Source organism: Pseudophryne corroboree, chromosome 5 (assembly GCF_028390025.1).
Source record: "Pseudophryne corroboree isolate aPseCor3 chromosome 5, aPseCor3.hap2, whole genome shotgun sequence".
Classification (NCBI taxonomy): Eukaryota; Metazoa; Chordata; class Amphibia; order Anura; family Myobatrachidae; genus Pseudophryne; species Pseudophryne corroboree.
In genome coordinates this window covers 742,754,937-742,775,479 of record NC_086448.1, presented here as the reverse complement: position 1 = coordinate 742,775,479, position 20,543 = coordinate 742,754,937, and the positions used below count along the sequence as shown (strand labels likewise).

At 50.5% G+C, this 20,543-nt stretch overlaps 1 protein-coding gene across 9 annotated transcripts in view; it reads right to left on the bottom strand.

Annotated features, from left to right (window-relative positions):
• The window catches only part of LOC134928403 (RNA-binding protein 12B-B-like), a 171,794-nt gene extending 151,358 nt beyond the window's left edge, over positions 1-20,436 (bottom strand). For all 9 annotated transcript variants that reach the window (XR_010177913.1, XR_010177912.1, XR_010177914.1 and 6 more), the window contains exon 1: positions 20,159-20,436. Coding sequence is in view for 1 of the 9 variants with exons in the window: in XM_063924104.1 (XP_063780174.1) it covers positions 20,159-20,330 (172 nt within the window). In the remaining 8 variants the exon portion in view is untranslated. The remainder of the gene's footprint in view (positions 1-20,158) is intronic.
• Between the last annotated feature and the right edge of the window lie 107 nt (positions 20,437-20,543).

Genomic DNA, 20,543 nt, shown 5'->3' with positions numbered 1-20,543 from the left:
TCAATCCATCCATCTATCTACATTAGTCACTTTTTTATAGCATCTACAGGGAGAATTAGATTCAAAGAAATGTGCTGCCGACGCGCACATATCGCCCATTTACAGTAGTGCCAACATTTCAAGTGTTCCCTTATATCTTTAAGACTGGAAATGCACTAGGAGGGGCGCAATTGAATTGTGCTGGGAGTCTATCGGAGCTATTCAATTGTTGCTCCGATCAGACACCCATTACCATTTAATGCACTTGACAGCTCCAGGTTTAGCCACACAAACCGGCTAAACTAGTCTAAAATCCAATGTTTGGCACTTTGGCCGAGTTTGGAACCCTAAGCAAGACTTTAGACAGGATTATCAGCTATTCGCAGCTAAACCACATCTATTTTTTGCCACATGTAAAGCAATGTTCGCCAAATCAGAGCAACATTTTTAAGTCAGTGATCGCAAAAACGCGCTATGGCGCGTATTTTACCCGAGTATTGATGGTGGGGACTCAAAAATAAAAAAACGCCGGGTCCCTCAGGATGCGCTGTGACTAGCAGCGCTGTCCTGCGCTGTCAGTCAGTTCCGTCTCCAGGGTAGCAGAGGAAAGGAACTTGGAAGGGGAAGAGACCATGCACAGTGTTTTCTACCGCCCCGCCTCCCCTCACCGTGTGCTCCGCGCGCATATGACAGGGATTATCCTGCTGTCACAGCAGTCAATGACAGCAGCGGTCTGTAGTGTAGTGGACGCTGGCTCTGCTCTGGCTGCCTGCTACGATCGGAAGTCTCAGCCTCGATCCCGCAGCAGAGACAGAGGGGGCAGAACTAGCCTAAATGAAGTGCCCGCGGCCGGCGGCATTATGCAAGAGACAGCCAGGTACTACAGTGAGTCAGCCTGACTCATTATAGTGCACTGGCAGGTGTCCGCATCGCTGAGGGAGGTGGTGAGGCTGTCCGGCCAGAGGAATGTACCTTTGCCCTTCGCTTCTGGCCGTGGAGGAAGGGGGGGAGAGAGAGGTGGAGGATCTATGATGTAGCACGGAGGGAGGGGAGGGAGAGCACTAAGCCTGGCCCAGTCAGTCTGCTCTGCAGTGTCTGCCCCTAGTACATCCAGATCATGCCGCGATTCGCGGGTAGTTAGGGGGCGGGGCTTAACGCAATGAACTGCCTGCCCCCATCAGAGACCTGTGCCTGAGCTGCTGTAGTTGGTAGTGTATCTCATGCTGCCCCCCCCCCCCCCTCTCGCTCACACAGACACTGTCTTGTTCCTCTATATCTAACTCTCACATGCACCTTTCCCTTCCTGACACTCTGTCTTGCTCCTCTCTCTCCCTGACAATCTCTCATGTGCCTCTCCCTGACACTCTCTCTCTCTCTCATGTGCCTCTCCCTGACATTCTCTCATGCGCCTCTGCCTGACACACTCTGTCTTGCTCCTCTATCTCCCTGACACACTCTCATGTGCCTCTCCCTGACACTCTCATGCACTTCTCCCTCCCTGACACTCATGCACCTCTCCCTGACAATCTCTCATGCGCCTCTCCCTCCCTAACACTGTCTTGCTCCTCCCTCTCCCTGACACTGTCTCATGTGCCTCTACCTCTCTCCCCTCATGTGCCTCTCCCTGACACTCTGTCTTGCTCCTCTCCCTGACACTCTCATGTGCCTCTCCCTCTCTCCCTGACACTCTCTCTCTAATGTGCCTCTCCCTGACACTCTCTCTAATGTGCCTCTCCCTGACACTTTGTCTTGCTCCTCTCCCTGACACACACTCTTTCATGTGCCTCTCCCTGGCACTCTCATGTGCCTCTCCCTCTCCCTGGCACTCTCATGTGCCTCTCCCTGACACACTCATGTGCCTCTCCCTCATGCAGCTCTCCCTTCCTCTCGCCCCTCTCTCTCCCTGACACACTCATGCACCTCTCTCTCCCTGACAATCTCTCATGCACCTCTCCCTCTCTCTCCCTGACAATCTCTCATATGCCTCTCTCTCCCTAACACACTCTGTCTTGCTCCTCTCGCTCTCTCCCTGACACTGTCTCATGTGCCTCTACCTCTCTCCCCGACTCTCTCCTCATGTGCCTCTCCCTGACACTCTGTCTTGCTCCTCTCCCTGACAATCTCTCATGTGCCTCTCTCTCCCTGACACTCTCTCTCATGTGCCTCTCCCCGACACTCTGTCTTGCTCCACTCTCTCATGTGCCTCTCCCTCCGACACACTCTCATGTGCCTCTCCCTGACACACTCATGTGCCTGACTCTCTCATATGTGCCTCTCCCTGACGCTTTGTCTTGCTCCTCTCCCTGGCACTCTCATGTGCTTCTCCCTCTCTCTGACTCTCTCATGTGCCTCTCCCTCTCTCTCATGCAGCTCTCCCTTCCTCTCCCTGACACTTTGTCTTGCCCCTCTCTCCCTGACACTCATGTGCCTCTCCCTCTCTCTTCCTGACACACACACACTCATGCGCCTCTCCCTCCCTCTTCCTGACACACTCTCATGCTCCTCTCCATCTCTCTCCAACATACTCTCTCATGCACCTCTCCCTGACACCCTCTTAAATGACCCTCTCTCTCTCTCTCTGACACGGTCTCTTTCTTTCTCCCCCCCCTCTCTCTCTGACACCCTCACTCACCTCCCTATCTCCTGCTCCTCCCCCTCTCTCTCTGTAACACCCTCCAGTGATCACAAAAATAAGATTTTACTTACCGATAAATCTATTTCTCGGAGTCCGTAGTGGATGCTGGGGTTCCTGAAAGGACCATGGGGAATAGCGGCTCCGCAGGAGACAGGGCACAAAAAGTAAAGCTTTTCCAGATCAGGTGGTGTGTACTGGCTCCTCCCCCTATGACCCTCCTCCAGACTCCAGTTAGGTACTGTGCCCGGACGAGCGTACACAATAAGGGAGGGTTTTGAATCCCGGGTAAGACTCATACCAGCCACACCAATCACACCGTACAACTTGTGATCTAAACCCAGTTAACAGTATGATAACAGCGGAGCCTCTGAAAGATGGCTTCCTTCAACAATAACCCGAATTAGTTAACAATAACTATGTACAATTATTGCAGATAATCCGCACTTGGGATGGGCGCCCAGCATCCACTACGGACTCCGAGAAATAGATTTATCGGTAAGTAAAATCTTATTTTCTCTATCGTCCTAGTGGATGCTGGGGTTCCTGAAAGGACCATGGGGATTATACCAAAGCTCCCAAACGGGCGGGAGAGTGCGGATGACTCTGCAGCACCGAATGAGAGAACTCCAGGTCCTCCTTAGCCAGAGTATCAAATTTGTAAAATTTTACAAACGTGTTCTCCCCTGACCACGTAGCTGCTCGGCAAAGTTGTAATGCCGAGACCCCTCGGGCAGCCGCCCAAGATGAGCCCACCTTCCTTGTGGAGTGGGCCTTTACAGATTTAGGCTGTGGCAGGCCTGCCACAGAATGTGCAAGTTGGATTGTGCTACAGATCCAACGAGCAATCGTCTGCTTAGACGCAGGAGCACCCATCTTGTTGGGTGCATACAATATAAACAACGAGTCAGATTTTCTGACTCCAGCTGTCCTTGCAATATATATTTTTAATGCTCTGACAACGTCCAGTAACTTGGAGTCCTCCAAGTCACTTGTAGCCGCAGGCACTACAATAGGCTGGTTCAGATGAAATGCTGACACCACCTTAGGGAGAAAATGCGGACGAGTCCGCAGTTCTGCCCTGTCCGAATGGAAAATCAGATATGGGCTTTTGTAAGATAACGCTGCCAGTTCTGACACTCTCCTGGCCGAAGCCAGGGCTAGAAGCATGGTCACTTTCCATGTGAGATATTTCAAATCCACCTTCTTTAGTGGTTCAAACCAATGAGATTTTAGAAAGTCCAAAACCACATTGAGATCCCACGGTGCCACTGGAGGCACCACAGGAGGCTGTATATGTAGCACTCCCTTAACAAAGGTCTGGACTTCAGGGACTGAAGCCAATTCTTTTTGAAAGAAAATCGACAGGGCCGAAATTTGAACCTTAATAGATCCCAATTTGAGACCCATAGACAATCCTGATTGCAGGAAATGTAGGAATCGACCCAGTTGAAATTCCTCCGTCGGAGCACTCCGATCTTCGCACCACGCAACATATTTTCGCCAAATTCGGTGATAATGTTGCACGGTTACTTCCTTCCTTGCTTTAATCAAAGTAGGAATGACTTCTTCCGGCATGCCTTTTTCCTTTAGGATCCGGCGTTCAACCGCCATGCCGTCAAACGCAGCCGCGGTAAGTCTTGAAACAGACAGGGACCCTGCTGAAGCAAGTCCCTCCTTAGAGGTAGAGGCCACGGATCTTCCGTGATCATCTCTTGAAGTTCCGGGTACCAAGTCCTTCTTGGCCAATCCGGAACCACTAGTATCGTCCTTACGCCTCTTTGCCGTATAATTCTCAATACTTTTGGTATGAGAGGCAGAGGAGGAAACACATACACCGACTGGTACACCCAAGGCGTTACCAGCGCGTCCACAGCTATTGCCTGCGGATCTCTTGACCTGGCGCAATACCTGTCCAGTTTTTTGTTGAGGCGAGACGCCATCATGTCCACCATTGGTCTTTCCCAACGGGTTACCAGCAAGTGGAAGACTTCTGGATGAAGTCCCCACTCTCCCGGGTGAAGATCGTGTCTGCTGAGGAAGTCTGCTTCCCAGTTGTCCACTCCCGGGATGAACACTGCTGACAGTGCTATCACATGATTCTCTGCCCAGCGAAGAATCCTTGCAGCTTCTGCCATTGCACTCCTGCTTCTTGTGCCGCCCTGTCTGTTCACATGGGCGACTGCCGTGATGTTGTCCGACTGGATCAACACCGGTTTTCCCTGAAGCAGAGGTTCTGCCTGGCTTAGAGCATTGTATATTGCTCTTAGTTCCAGAATGTTTATGTGAAGAGACGTTTCCAGGCTCGTCCATACTCCCTGGAAGTTTCTTCCTTGTGTGACTGCTCCCCAGCCTCTCAGGCTGGCGTCCGTGGTCACCAGGATCCAATCCTGTATGCCGAATCTGCGGCCCTCCAATAGATGAGCACTCTGCAACCACCACAGAAGAGACACCCTTGTCCTTGGAGACAGGGTTATCCGCAGGTGGATCTGAAGATGCGACCCTGACCATTTGTCCAACAGATCCCTTTGGAAAATTCTTGCGTGGAATCTGCCGAATGGAATTGCTTCGTAAGAAGCCACCATTTTTCCCAGGACTCTTGTGCATTGATGTACAGACACCTTTCCTGGTTTTTGGAGGTTCCTGACAAGCTCGGATAACTCCTTGGCTTTTTCCTCCGGGAGAAAAACCTTTTTCTGAACCGTGTCCAGAATCATCCCTAGGAACAGCAGACGAGTTGTCGGCATTAACTGGGATTTTGGAATATTCAGAATCCACCCGTGCTGTTTTAGCACTTCTTGCGACAGTGCTAATCCCATCTCTAGCTGTTCTCTGGACCTCGCCCTTATTAGGAGATCGTCCAAGTATGGGATAATTAATATGCCTTTTCTTCGAAGAAGAATCATCATCTCGGCCATTACCTTTGTAAAGACCCGAGGTGCCGTGGACAATCCGAACGGCAGCGTCTGAAACCGATAGTGACAGTTTTGTACAACGAACCTGAGGTACCCCTGGTCTAGGTTCGCTATCACTGCTCTGAGTGACTCCATCTTGAACTTGAACTTCTTTATGTACAGGTTCAAGGACTTCAGATTTAGAATAGGCCTTACCGAGCCATCCGGCTTCGGTACCACAAAAAGAGTGGAATAATACCCCTTCCCTTGTTGTAGAAGAGGTACCTTGACTATCACCTGCTGAGAGTACAGCTTGTGAATGGCTTCCAAAACCGTCTCCCTTTCGGAGGGGGACGTTGGTAAAGCAGCCTTCAGGAAACGGCGAGGTGGATCTGTCTCTAATTCCAACCTGTACCCCTGAGATATTATCTGCAGGATCCAGGGATCTACCTGCGAGTGAGCCCACTGCGCGCTGTAATTTTTGAGACGACCACCCACCGTCCCCGAGTCCGCTTGAGAAGCCCCAGCGTCATGCTGAGGCTTTTGTAGAAGCCGGGGAAGGCTTCTGTTCCTGGGAAGGAGCTGCCTGTTGCTGTCTCTTCCCTCGACCTCTGCCTCGTGGCAGATATGAATAGCCCTTTGCTCTCTTATTTTTAAAGGAACGAAAGGGCTGCGGTTGAAAAGTCGGTGCCTTTTTCTGTTGGGGAGTGACTTGAGGTAGAAAGGTGGATTTCCCGGCTGTAGCCGTGGCCACCAAATCTGATAGACCGACTCCAAATAACTCCTCCCCTTTATACGGCAAAACTTCCATATGTCGTTTTGAATCCGCATCGCCTGTCCACTGTCGCGTCCATAAAGCTCTTCTGGCCGAAATGGACATAGCACTTACCCGTGATGCCAGTGTGCAGATATCCCTCTGTGCATCACGCATATAAAGAAATGCATCCTTTATTTGTTCTAACGACAGTAAAATATTGTCCCTGTCCAGGGTATCAATATTTTCAATCAGGGATTCTGACCAAACTACCCCAGCACTGCACATCCAGGCAGTCGCTATAGCTGGTCGTAGTATAACACCTGCATGTGTGTATATACTTTTTTGGATATTTTCCATCCTCCTATCTGATGGATCTTTAAGTGCGGCCGTCTCAGGAGAGGGTAACGCCACTTGTTTAGATAAGCGTGTTAGCGCCTTGTCCACCCTAGGAGGTGTTTCCCAGCGCTCCCTAACCTCTGGCGGGAAAGGGTATAATGCCAATAATTTCTTTGAAATTATCAGCTTTTTATCAGGGGCAACCCACGCTTCATTACACACGTCATTTAATTCTTCTGATTCAGGAAAAACTATAGGTAGTTTTTTCACACCCCACATAATACCCTGTTTAGTGGTACCTGTAGTATCAGCTAAATGTAACGCCTCCTTCATTGCCAAAATCATATAACGTGTGGCCCTACTGGAAAATACGGTTGATTCGTCACCGTCACCACTGGAGTCAGTGCCTGTGTCTGGGTCTGTGTCGACCGACTGAGGCAAAGGGCGTTTCACAGCCCCTGACGGTGTTTGAGTCGCCTGGACAGGCACTAATTGATTGTCCGGCCGTCTCATGTCGTCAAACGACTGCTTTAGTGTGTTGACACTATCCCGTAGTTCCATAAATAAAGGCATCCATTCTGGTGTCGACTCCCTAGGGGGTGACATCCTCATATTTGGCAATTGCTCCGCCTCCACACCAATATCGTCCTCATACATGTCGACACACACGTACCGACACACAGCAGACACACAGGGAATGCTCCTAACGAAGACAGGACCCACTAGCCCTTTGGGGAGACAGAGGGAGAGTTTGCCAGCACACACCAAAAGCGCTATATATAACAGGGATAGCCTTATAATAAGTGCTCCCTTATAGCTGCTTTATATATATCAAAATATCGCCATAAATTTGCCCCCCCTCTCTGTTTTACCCTGTTTCTGTAGTGCAGTGCAGGGGAGAGACCTGGGAGCCGTCCTGACCAGCGGAGCTGTGAGAGGAAATGGCGCCGTGTGCTGAGGAGATAGGCCCCGCCCCTTTTCCGGCGGGCTCGTCTCCCGCTATTTAGTGAATCCAGGCAGGGGTTAAATATCTCCATATAGCCTCTGGGGGCTATATGTGAGGTATTTTTAGCCTTTATATAGGTTACATTTGCCTCCCAGGGCGCCCCCCCCCCAGCGCCCTGCACCCTCAGTGACTGCGTGTGAAGTGTGCTGAGAGGAAAATGGCGCACAGCTGCAGTGCTGTGCGCTACCTTTAGAAGACTGCAGGAGTCTTCAGCCGCCGATTCTGGACCTCTTCTGACTTCAGCATCTGCAAGGGGGCCGGCGGCGCGGCTCCGGTGACCATCCAGGCTGTACCTGTGATCGTCCCTCTGGAGCTGATGTCCAGTAGCCAAGAAGCCAATCCATCCTGCACGCAGGTGAGTTCACTTCTTCTCCCCTCAGTCCCTCGTTGCAGTGATCCTGTTGCCAGCAGGACTCACTGTAAAATAAAAAACCTAAGCTAAACTTTTTCTAAGCAGCTCTTTAGGAGAGCCACCTAGATTGCACCCTTCTCGGCCGGGCACAAAAATCTAACTGGAGTCTGGAGGAGGGTCATAGGGGGAGGAGCCAGTACACACCACCTGATCTGGAAAAGCTTTACTTTTTGTGCCCTGTCTCCTGCGGAGCCGCTATTCCCCATGGTCCTTTCAGGAACCCCAGCATCCACTAGGACGATAGAGAAAAACACGTTATAGCGCATTGACCCGGGTGGTCTTCTGTTTGCCGGCGGTCGGGCTCCCGGCGCTCAGTATACCGGCGCCGGGAGCCCGACCGCCGGCTTACCGACACTTATTTTCCCTCGTGGGGGTCCACGACCCCCATAGAGGGAGAATAAAATAGTGTGGCGCGCGTAGCGCGCCACCGTGCCCGTAGCGTGGCGAGCGCAGCGAGCCCGCAAGGGGCTCATTTGCGCTCGCCAAGCTGTCGGTAAGCCGGCGGTCGGGCTCCCGGCGCCGGGATGCTGGTCGCCGGGAGCCCGACCGCCGGCCACCCGTAGTGAACCCCATTGACCCAGTTATTAAAAATGAGTGGGTCCTGCAGGACGCGCTGATGCCTGTGTGCACCATGTCAGCCAATAAGAATTCACCGAGCTTCTCCACTTGTCTGCCCTGATACACTGACAGCAGCCAGCCGCATCAGAGCGGCCTGACCCCACTGCCTCACAGTAACAACCCACGCAGCATCAGCAGCTAGCGTACCTCCTGGGCAGCAGAATGTCTGTCTTCAGCCTTCACCCTCTCCCTGTGACAGAGACCGGCCAAGCTGTCACGCGCAGAGCCGTCTCACGAGTCCCGAAAGGAGCATCTGCCGAGCACCGGACATCGCCTCCTAGATACCAGCCGTCACCCCTCCTACAAACCCAGCGCTTCAGCATCCTCTCTTTGGCTGCAGCTACGTTGACCAGGATGCCATCATTGGAGAGTGCCCACCCACAGCCACTTCCTCAGCCGTACTTCCCGCACTCGGCACCTGGTAAGATGTGTATTGTACTATAGGGGTGCTGTCATATACGCCAACGGTCCCCGCTGCCAGCCACACACACGTGTAGAGGTCGTGTCTCCGGTGCCCCAGCAGCCATCTACCCTTACCCTACCCCCAGTACTTCCTGCCTCTAACCCCCTCCTTGTCCCCCTGCACTGTCCCCCTGCACTGTCCCACCTATCCACTGCCCCCAGTATCTACGCATGCTGTCTCTCTAGCCCCAGCACTTCCTGCACCTAACCCTCTCCTTGCCCCAGTACAGCCCCGGCTATCCCCAACCCACAGTATCTACCCATGCCCCCTTTCTATCCCCAGTATCTATCCATGCCCCCTCCCTACCAGTACTTCTGCCCCTAACCCCCCCTTGCTCTCCAGTACTGCCCCAGCTGCTATCTACCTAAGCCGCATCCCTACCCCCAGTACTGCCTGCCCCTAACTCCCTCCTTGCCACAGTGTACCACCCAAGCTATCTACTCGTGCCCCCTCTATACCCCCAATACTACCAGCCCCTAACCCCCTCCATGCCCCCACTACTGCCCTAGCTGCTATCTAGCCATGCCTCTTTTCTACCCCCAGTACTTCCTGCCCCTAAATCCCTCCTTGCCCTCCAGTACTGCCACAGCTGCTATCTACAATTAACCCCTAACTACTCCCAGCACTGCCTGCCACTAGCCACCCCAACACTGTTTCAACTGCTGTCTGAACTTACCCTCTCCCTACCCCCAGCGCTGCCTGCCTTTACAGCCCCCCTCTACTCCCAGCTCTTCCCCAACTGCTACTTGCATTTTTAACCCCTCTATCCTAAATGCCACCTGGCCCCCGCACAGTCCCAACTGCAGCCTTCCCGCACCCCTCAAAGTGTGATGGGATCCAGAAACGGTGGAGTAGGACCCCAATTTTTTTTATAGTGAGGGGTCCCTAGGACCCACAATATTTCCGCTCAGCGCGATGGTACGTGGTCTTATGGGGGCCCAAAATAATTTGAACTGTCCCCACAGAGGGGGGGGGGGGGGGGGGGTACTTAATTGTTTTGTGGGCACCTGTCACAGCATATTTAAGAGCCGGGAGGCTGCAAGCTAAAATGTGTCTCTTCCACAATTGAATTGCTCCGTCGGGCGCCATCTAGTGGCAGCTGAGGGCAGGGGACAATTTTATTTCCTCCCATAGTCGGTCGATTCAATTGTTTTAGTGCTCCCCCTGCTGGGTGTCTTTAGCGCCAGGCGTCTAACGGAACTATTAAATTGTTTCTCCGATCAGACACTCATTGCCTAGTTAAGGCGCCTGTCAGCAACAGGTTTAGCAAAGCAAGGCAGCTAAACCAGTCTAAAAAGCCTGAATAGACATCCAAAGTCCGTGTTTGGGAGCCCAAACTACAGACTTTTTATCACTCTCTTGCACCTCCTGGGGTTGCGGCTAATGGATGAACAGTTGAATATCCATCTTGTAATATTAACACTATTTTCAGTCGTATCACACATTGGGGGCGATTCAATTCTTATTTGGGTGCCTGCAACTAGTGGGCACCTGCTGGCAGCAATTACATTGTCCTGACGCTTTGTGTGCGAAGTGAAGCAATAAATTAACTGCTGCCACAGATGCCAAAAAACAAACAACTGAATCACCCCTATTAAGCTGCCTTGCAACAAGCATGTATATCAGTTTTAATTTACTGTAGACTTAAATGCCAAAATAAGTTTTATTTCAATAAATTCCTATATTAGCAATATTACTTTGCACTTTTGGATTTATTTTTATATTATTTTCCTTAGAAAGGTGGGAATTCTATTAGCAACCCAACAAACTCTAAAGTTTGAGTACAGTGTAGTTATATTCATGCTATCATACATAACATGAATATAACTAGACTGTACTCAAACTTTAGAGGCAGGATTCACCATGTACAAATTATTGGCTTAAATAATAAGAATTTACTTACCGATAATTCTATTTCTCGGAGTCCGTAGTGGATGCTGGGGTTCCTGAAAGGACCATGGGGAATAGCGGCTCCGCAGGAGACAGGGCACAAAAAAGTAAAGCTTTACTAGGTCAGGTGGTGTGCACTGGCTCCTCCCCCTATGACCCTCCTCCAGACTCCAGTTAGGTACTGTGCCCGGACGAGCATACACAATAAGGGAGGCATTTTGAATCCCGGGTAAGACTCATACCAGCCACACCAATCACACCGTACAACTTGTGATCTAAACCCAGTTAACAGTATGACAACAGAAAGGGCCTCTTAAAGATGGCTCCTTAACAATAACCCGAATTAGTTAACAATAACTATGTACAAGTATTGCAGATAATCCGCACTTGGGATGGGCGCCCAGCATCCACTACGGACTCCGAGAAATAGAATTATCGGTAAGTAAATTCTTATTTTCTCTATCGTCCTAAGTGGATGCTGGGGTTCCTGAAAGGACCATGGGGATTATACCAAAGCTCCCAAACGGGCGGGAGAGTGCGGATGACTCTGCAGCACCGAATGAGAGAACTCCAGGTCCTCCTTTGCCAGGGTATCAAATTTGTAAAATTTTACAAACGTGTTCTCCCCCGACCACGTAGCTGCTCGGCAGAGTTGTAATGCCGAGACCCCTCGGGCAGCCGCCCAAGATGAGCCCACCTTCCTTGTGGAGTGGGCTTTTACAGTTTTAGGCTGTGGCAGGCCTGCCACAGAATGTGCAAGTTGAATTGTGTTACAAATCCAACGAGCAATCGACTGCTTAGAAGCAGGTGCGCCCAACTTGTTGGGTGCATACAATATAAACAGCGAGTCAGATTTTCTGACTCCAGCCGTCCTTGCAATGTATATTTTTAAGGCTCTGACAACGTCCAACAACTTGGAGTCCTCCAAGTCGCTAGTGGCCGCAGGCACCACAATAGGTTGGTTCAGATGAAATGCTGATACCACTTTAGGGAGAAAATGCGGACGAGTCCGCAGTTCTGCCCTATCCGAATGGAAGATTAGATAAGGACTTTTATAAGATAAAGCCGCCAATTCAGATACTCTCCTGGCAGAGGCCAGGGCTAGTAACATAGTCACTTTCAATGTGAGATATTTCAAATCCACCTTTTTCAATGGTTCAAACCAATGGGATTTGAGGAAATCTAAAACTACATTTAGATCCCACGGTGCCACCGGAGGCACCACAGGAGGCTGTATATGCAGTACTCCCTTGACAAAAGTCTGGACCTCAGGGACAGAGGCCAATTCTTTTTGGAAGAATATTGACAGGGCCGAAATTTGAACCTTAATGGATCCCAATTTGAGACCCATAGATAATCCTGATTGCAGGAAATGTAGGAAACGACCCAGTTGGAATTCCTCCGTCGGAACCCTCCGATCCTCGCACCACGCTACATATTTTCGCCAAATGCGGTGATAATGTTTCACGGTGACTTCCTTCCGTGCCTTAATCAAGGTAGGAATGACTTCTTCTGGAATGCCTTTCCCTTTTAGGATCTGGCGTTCAACCGCCATGCCGTCAAACGCAGCCGCGGTAAGTCTTGAAAAAGACAGGGACCCTGCTGTAGCAGGTCCCTTCTCAGAGGTAGAGGCCACGGTTCGTCCGTGAGCATCTCTTGAAGTTCCGGATACCAAGTCCTTCTCGGCCAATCCGGAACCACTAGTATTGTTCTTACTCTTCTTTGCCGTATGATCTTCAATACCTTTGGTATGAGCGGCAGAGGAGGAAACACATACACTGACTGGTACACCCAAGGAGTTACCAGTGCGTCCACAGCTATTGCCTGTGGATCTCTTGACCTGGCGCAATATTTGTCCAGTTTCTTGTTGAGGCGAGACGCCATCATGTCTACAATTGGTCTTTCCCAACGGTCTATTAACATGTTGAAGACTTCTGGATGTAGACCCCACTCTCCCGGATGAAGATCGTGTCTGCTGAGGAAGTCTGCTTCCCAGTTGTCCACGCCCGGGATGAACACTGCTGACAGTGCTATCACGTGATTCTCCGCCCAGCGAAGAATCTTGGCAGCTTCTGCCATTGCACTCCTGCTTCTTGTGCCGCCCTGCCTGTTTACATGGGCGACCGCCGTGATGTTGTCCGACTGAATCAACACCGGCTTTCCTTGCAGGAGAAGTTCCGCCTGGCTTAGAGCATTGTAGATTGCTCTTAGTTCCAGAATGTTTATGTGAAGAGACTTTTCCAGACTCGTCCATACTCCCTGGAAGTTTCTTCCTTGTGTGACTGCTCCCCAGCCTCTCAGGCTGGCGTCCGTGGTCACCAGGATCCAATCCTGAATGCCGAATCTGCGGCCTTCTAATAGGTGAGCCTTCTGCAACCACCACAGAAGTGACACCCTTGTCTTTGGTGACAGGGTTATTCGCAGGTGCATCTGCAGATGCGACCCTGACCATTTGTCCAACAGATCCCTTTGGAATATTCTTGCATGGAATCTGCCGAATGGAATTGCTTCGTAAGAAGCCACCATTTTTCCCAGGACTCTTGTGCATTGATGTACTGACACTTTTCCTGGTTTTAGGAGGTTCCTGACCAGATCGGATAACTCCTTGGCTTTTTCCTCTGGAAGGAAAACCTTTTTCTGAACCGTGTCCAGAATCATTCCTAGGAACAGCAGACGAGTTGTCGGGATTAAATGGGATTTTGGAATATTCAGAATCCACCCGTGTTGTCTTAGCACCTCTTGAGATAGTGCTAAAGCTGTCTCCAGCTGTTCTCTGGACCTTGCCCTTATTAGGAGATCGTCCAAGTATGGGATAACTAATACGCCTTTTCTTCGAAGAAGAATCATCATCTCGGCCATTACCTTGGTAAAGACCCGAGGCGCCGTGGACAATCCGAACGGCAGCGTCTGAAACTGATAGTGACAGTTTTGAACAATGAACCTGAGGTACCCCTGGTGTGCGGGGTAAATCGGAACGTGTAGATACGCATCCTTGATGTCCAAGGATACCATAAAGTCCCCTTCTTCCAGGTTCGCTATCACTGCTCTGAGTGACTCCATCTTGAACTTGAACTTTTTTATGTAGAGGTTCAAGGACTTCAGATTTAGAATAGGCCTTACCGAGCCATCCGGCTTCGGTACCACAAATAGAGTGGAATAATACCCCTTTCCTTGTTGTAATAGGGGTACTTTGACTATCACCTGCTGAGCGTACAGCTTGTGAATGGCTTCCAACACCCTCTCCCTTTCGGAAGAGACGGTTGGTAAGGCAGACTTCAGGAAACGATGAGGAGGATCCGTCTCTAATTCCAACCTGTACCCCTGAGATATTATCTGCAGGATCCAGGGGTCTACCTGCGAGTGAGCCCACTGCGCGCTGTAATTTTTGAGACGGCCCCCCACTGTCCCCGAGTCCGCTTGAGAGGCCCCAGCGTCATGCTGAGGTTTTTGCAGGAGCCGGGGAGGGCTTCTGTTCCTGGGAAGGAGCTGCCTGTTGGTGTCTCTTCCCTCTTCCTCTGCCTCGTGGCAGGTACGACAAGCCCTTTGCTCTCTTATTTTTGTAGGAGCGAAAAGGCTGCGGTTGAAAGGTCGGTGCCTTTCTCTGTTGGGGAGTGACTTGAGGTAAAAAAGTGGATTTCCCGGCAGTAGCCGTGGCCACCAAGTCTGATAGACCAACTCCAAATAACTCCTCCCCTTTATACGGCAAAACCTCCATGTGACGTTTTGAATCCGCATCGCCTGTCCACTGTCGTGTCCATAAGGCTCTTCTGGCTGAAATGGACATAGCACTCACCCGAGATGCCAGTGTGCAAATATCCCTCTGTGCATCACGCATATAGATAAATGCATCCTTTATTTGTTCTAACGACAGTAAAACATTGTCCCTATCTAGGGTATCAATATTTTCAATCAGGGATTCTGACCAAACTACTCCAGCACTGCACATCCAGGCAGTTGCTATAGCTGGTCGTAGTATAACACCTGCATGTGTGTATATATTCTTTTGAATAACTTCCATCTTTCTATCTGATGGATCCTTAAGTGCGGCCGTCTCAGGAGAGGGTAACGCCACTTGTTTGGATAAGCGTGTGAGCGCCTTGTCCACCTTAGGGGGTGTTTCCCAGCGCGCCCTAACCTCTGGCGGGAAAGGGTATAATGCCAATAACTTTTTTGAAATTATCAACTTTTTATCAGGAGCAACCCACGCTTCATCACACACGTCATTTAATTCTTCTGATTCAGGAAAAACTGTTTGTAGTTTTTTCACACCATACATAATACCCTGTTTTACGGTATCTGTAGTATCAGCTAAATGTAACGTCTCCTTCATTGCCAAAATCATATAACGTGTGGCCCTACTGGAAAATACGTTTGAATTTCTACCGTCGTCACTGGAATCAGTGCCCGTGTCTGGGTCTGTGTCGACCGACTGAGGCAAAGGGCGTTTTACAGCCCCTGACGGTGTTTGAGGCGCCTGGACAGGCATTAATTGATTGTCCGGCCGCCTCATGTCCTCAACTGACTGTTTAAGGGAAGATAAACCATCACGTAATTCCACAAATAAAGGCATCCATTCTGGTGTCGACCCCCTGGGGGGTGACATCTGCATATTTGGCAATTGCTCCGCCTCCACACCAATATCGTCCTCATACATGTCGACACCACGTACCGACACACACCGCAAACTCACAGGGAATGCTCTAATGAAGACAGGACCCACTAGCCCTTTTGGGGAGACAGAGGGAGAGTCTGCCAGCACACACCACAAAGCGCTATATATACAAGGGATATCCTTATATTAAGTGCTCCCTTATAGCTGCTTTAATATATATATATATATATAGCCATTAATGTGCCCCCCCTCTCTGTTTTACCCTGTTTCTGTAGTGCAGTGCAGGGGAGAGACCTGGGAGCCGTTCTGACCAGCGGAGCTGTGACAGAAAATGGCGCCGTGTGCTGAGGAGATAGGCCCCGCCCCTTTTTCGGCGGGTTCTTCTCCCGCTATTTTTCCAGTCAGGCAGGGGTTAAATATCTCCATATAGCCCCTATGGGCTATATGTGAGGTATTTTTAGCCTTGTATAAGGTTTATATTTGCCTCTCAGAGCGCCCCCCCCCAGCGCTCTGCACCCTCAGTGACTGCCCAGTGAAGTGTGCTGAGAGGAAAATGGCGCACAGCTGCAGTGCTGTGCGCTACCTTATGAAGACTGAGGAGTCTTCAGCCGCCGGTTTCCGGACCTCTTCACGCTTCAGCATCTGCAAGGGGGTCGGCGGCGCGGCTCCGGGACCGGACTCCACGGCTGGGCCTGTGTTCGATCCCTCTGGAGCTAATGGTGTCCAGTAGCCAAGCAGCAAATCCACTCTGCATGCAGGTGAGTTTACTACTTTCCCCCTAAGTCCCACGTTGCAGTGATCCTGTTGCCAGCAGGACTCACTGTAAAGAAAAAAACCTAAACTAAACTTTCTCTAAGCAGCTCTTTAGGAGAGCCACCTAGATTGCACCCTTCACGTTCGGGCACAAAATCTAACTGGAGTCTGGAGGAGGGTCATAGGGGGAGGAGCCAGTGCACACCACCTGACCTAGTAAAGCTTTACTTTTTTGTGCCCTGTCTCCTGCGGAGCCGCTATTCCCCATGGTCCTTTCAGGAACCCCAGCATCCACTTAGGACGATAGAGAAATACATTTTATTAAAACACTGTAGTATCAGCTAAATGTAACGTCTCCTTCATTGCCAAAATCATATAACGTGTGGCCCTACTGGAAAATACGTTTGAATTTCTACCGTCGTCACTGGAATCAGTGCCCGTGTCTGGGTCTGTGTCGACCGACTGAGGCAAAGGGCGTTTTACAGCCCCTGACGGTGTTTGAGGCGCCTGGACAGGCATTAATTGATTGTCCGGCCGCCTCATGTCCTCAACTGACTGTTTAAGGGAAGATAAACCATCACGTAATTCCACAAATAAAGGCATCCATTCTGGTGTCGACCCCCTGGGGGGTGACATCTGCATATTTGGCAATTGCTCCGCCTCCACACCAATATCGTCCTCATACATGTCGACACCACGTACCGACACACACCGCAAACTCACAGGGAATGCTCTAATGAAGACAGGACCCACTAGCCCTTTTGGGGAGACAGAGGGAGAGTCTGCCAGCACACACCACAAAGCGCTATATATACAAGGGATATCCTTATATTAAGTGCTCCCTTATAGCTGCTTTAATATATATATATATATAGCCATTAATGTGCCCCCCCTCTCTGTTTTACCCTGTTTCTGTAGTGCAGTGCAGGGGAGAGACCTGGGAGCCGTTCTGACCAGCGGAGCTGTGACAGAAAATGGCGCCGTGTGCTGAGGAGATAGGCCCCGCCCCTTTTTCGGCGGGTTCTTCTCCCGCTATTTTTCCAGTCAGGCAGGGGTTAAATATCTCCATATAGCCCCTATGGGCTATATGTGAGGTATTTTTAGCCTTGTATAAGGTTTATATTTGCCTCTCAGAGCGCCCCCCCCCAGCGCTCTGCACCCTCAGTGACTGCCCAGTGAAGTGTGCTGAGAGGAAAATGGCGCACAGCTGCAGTGCTGTGCGCTACCTTATGAAGACTGAGGAGTCTTCAGCCGCCGGTTTCCGGACCTCTTCACGCTTCAGCATCTGCAAGGGGGTCGGCGGCGCGGCTCCGGGACCGGACTCCACGGCTGGGCCTGTGTTCGATCCCTCTGGAGCTAATGGTGTCCAGTAGCCAAGCAGCAAATCCACTCTGCATGCAGGTGAGTTTACTACTTTCCCCCTAAGTCCCACGTTGCAGTGATCCTGTTGCCAGCAGGACTCACTGTAAAGAAAAAAACCTAAACTAAACTTTCTCTAAGCAGCTCTTTAGGAGAGCCACCTAGATTGCACCCTTCACGTTCGGGCACAAAATCTAACTGGAGTCTGGAGGAGGGTCATAGGGGGAGGAGCCAGTGCACACCACCTGACCTAGTAAAGCTTTACTTTTTTGTGCCCTGTCTCCTGCGGAGCCGCTATTCCCCATGGTCCTTTCAGGAACCCCAGCATCCACTTAGGACGATAGAGAAATACATTTTATTAAAACACTAATCTGATAACTACAGTATATATTGCAATACACAATAATGTTCATGGTAGGCTGTGTTAGCAGGGTGCCGTGCCCTGCCCCTTCACCCTGCTAAAACAGCCTATGAATGTGAATAGATACCGTGCGATTGGGGGAATACCAGCACCTCCGTAGGTGTTGGGAACGCCTCCACAAGTGACGCGATGGGCTGAGCACGCCACCATTAGTGATGTGGAGTGCAGGCCCGACACCAATTGTGACGCCGGTGGGGGGCTACACCCCTCTGTAGCCGGACACGTGCACAATGTGCCTCCCCGCAGCTTCTGCGCCCTGCCCACACAAAATCCTGGCGGGAACACTACACAACTGAGGAAGGGCGTCCTCTATTTCAAAATGTGCTCCCATAAAAGCTCTCTCCTATATGGGGGTGCATGACATGCTTTATCACACCCACAAAGGCACATGCAATGTGGGAAGAAATAGTTACTGTCTGGGGATTACCACATGGGGGAATTCTATGAATCACAGGATTCAAGACCCCCACACATGGAACGATATACCCGACTCTTTGGGTTAAAACTGCTATATTGTTTCGCGTGTATGTATGATATAGTTTATTGCGTGCCCCCGTGGGGGTGGCTGGAAGGCATACATAGCAGTCGGGAACCGGATCGTCCCATGTATAGGGACCACCCGATATGTGGGCCCGGGGATCGTCGGTCGCACGTACCATGTGTGTGAGGGCCTCAACAGCTGGCTTTTAGCTCCCAGATTAAGTACACAGAGCCATTCAATTATATCCTGCAGTAAGCCCTGTAGCAGCAAAACAGCTTAAGACTCTCCCAAAAGAGTTCATAGTTCCTCAATAGCTGACCATAGTATGGATGGACATCGAAAGCCAAATACTGAATGGTTGCCAAGCTTCCAACAGCAAATCCAGTGATGCATCGTAATCACTGGATGACAGCCATCAATGGTTTTCACGTGAGCATGGGAGAAAGCTTTGAGACTAAAGGGGGGTACACACAGAGATCCGTGCTTAATTTCTAAAAAGATCCCTCCATGTGAATGCCCCATAGCGATCGCCGGTATTATACTGGCATGCATGACAAATCTAGTGAGGTCGCTCATTTCATCGCTGGGTGAAATGAGCGTTTCCCTCCCCTTTTCTTTTGTACGTTGAGAAGCTTTTAGAGCTTGGCACATGCGTCAAGCTGTCCGCATCTGCACAGAAGCAGCCAGCGAAAAGTTGCATCCGAAAGCAGGCAGCCATTGAATACACACGAAACTATGGGAAAAGTGCTTCCATCAAACATTGGGGCAGATGTTTTAAGCCTGGAGAAGTGATAAAGCAGTGATAAGGGCAAGATGATAATGCACCAGCCAATCAGCTCCAATATGTAAATCAACAATTAGGAGCTGATTGGCTGGTGCGTTATCACCTTCCACTTATCACTGCTTTATCACTTCTTCAGGCTTAATACATCTGCCCCCATGTCTCACTGATCCACCAGTCAAGTACGCTCTATCATAAATGATGCAATTATCATATGTGCACATACACACTACCCCACATGTAATGCAGCAGGGCTCATGTACATCATATGTGCACATACATCCCCCCCATGTAATGCAACAGGGCTCATGTATGTCATGTGCACATACACCCCCCCCCCCCCCAAAAAAAAAAAACATATCATGCAACAGGGCTCATGTATGTCATATGGGCACATACACACTGCCCCACATATAATGCAACAGGGCTCATATATGTCATATGTGCACATACACACTCCTCCACATGTAAAGCAGCAGGGCTCATGTATGTCATATGTGCACATACACACTGCCCCACATATAATGCAGCAGGGCTCATCTACGTCATATGATGCATGAGAGAGGCTCCATACAACACACAGCCCAGTCCCAATAGGAAGGTAAATAGGGACAACACAATACCATAGTAATGTACAGAATGAATAAGGTACAAACTCCCAAAACACCTTATACTGACCAGTCTGAGGCCCTACGGGGTCTCCCTATACAAAGGCCCCTTATGACTGAAGTAACGGGCGACTAAATGACCCTCTGTATAATTACCCGGTAGCGAATGCATATATCCCGCCATAATAGCACAGTACCGACGGTCTTCCGCCGCCTCAGGATAGGATACTTGCTGCTGCAGCGGCGGCACAGGCAGTAACAGTGCGCACGGGTCACGGTGTAAAATGGCGGCCGAGCCTCTCTCTGGCATCACGGGTCCACCGCGCATGCGCGCTCAGAGCACAGTGTGGAAAGGACTCAGCCAATCACCACAGCAGCGACCGTTACGTCCCGATTTAGAGCATGCCATGTAATTGACGCTGTGCCTCTCCTCGCGTGCGTCACCAGCAGCAGCCGGGGCAATATACGGGTTCATTCCGTTCGCCAAGGCGCATGGTAAGCAAACCAAGAAAATGGCGGACGCCTAAGCGGCGATAGTTCC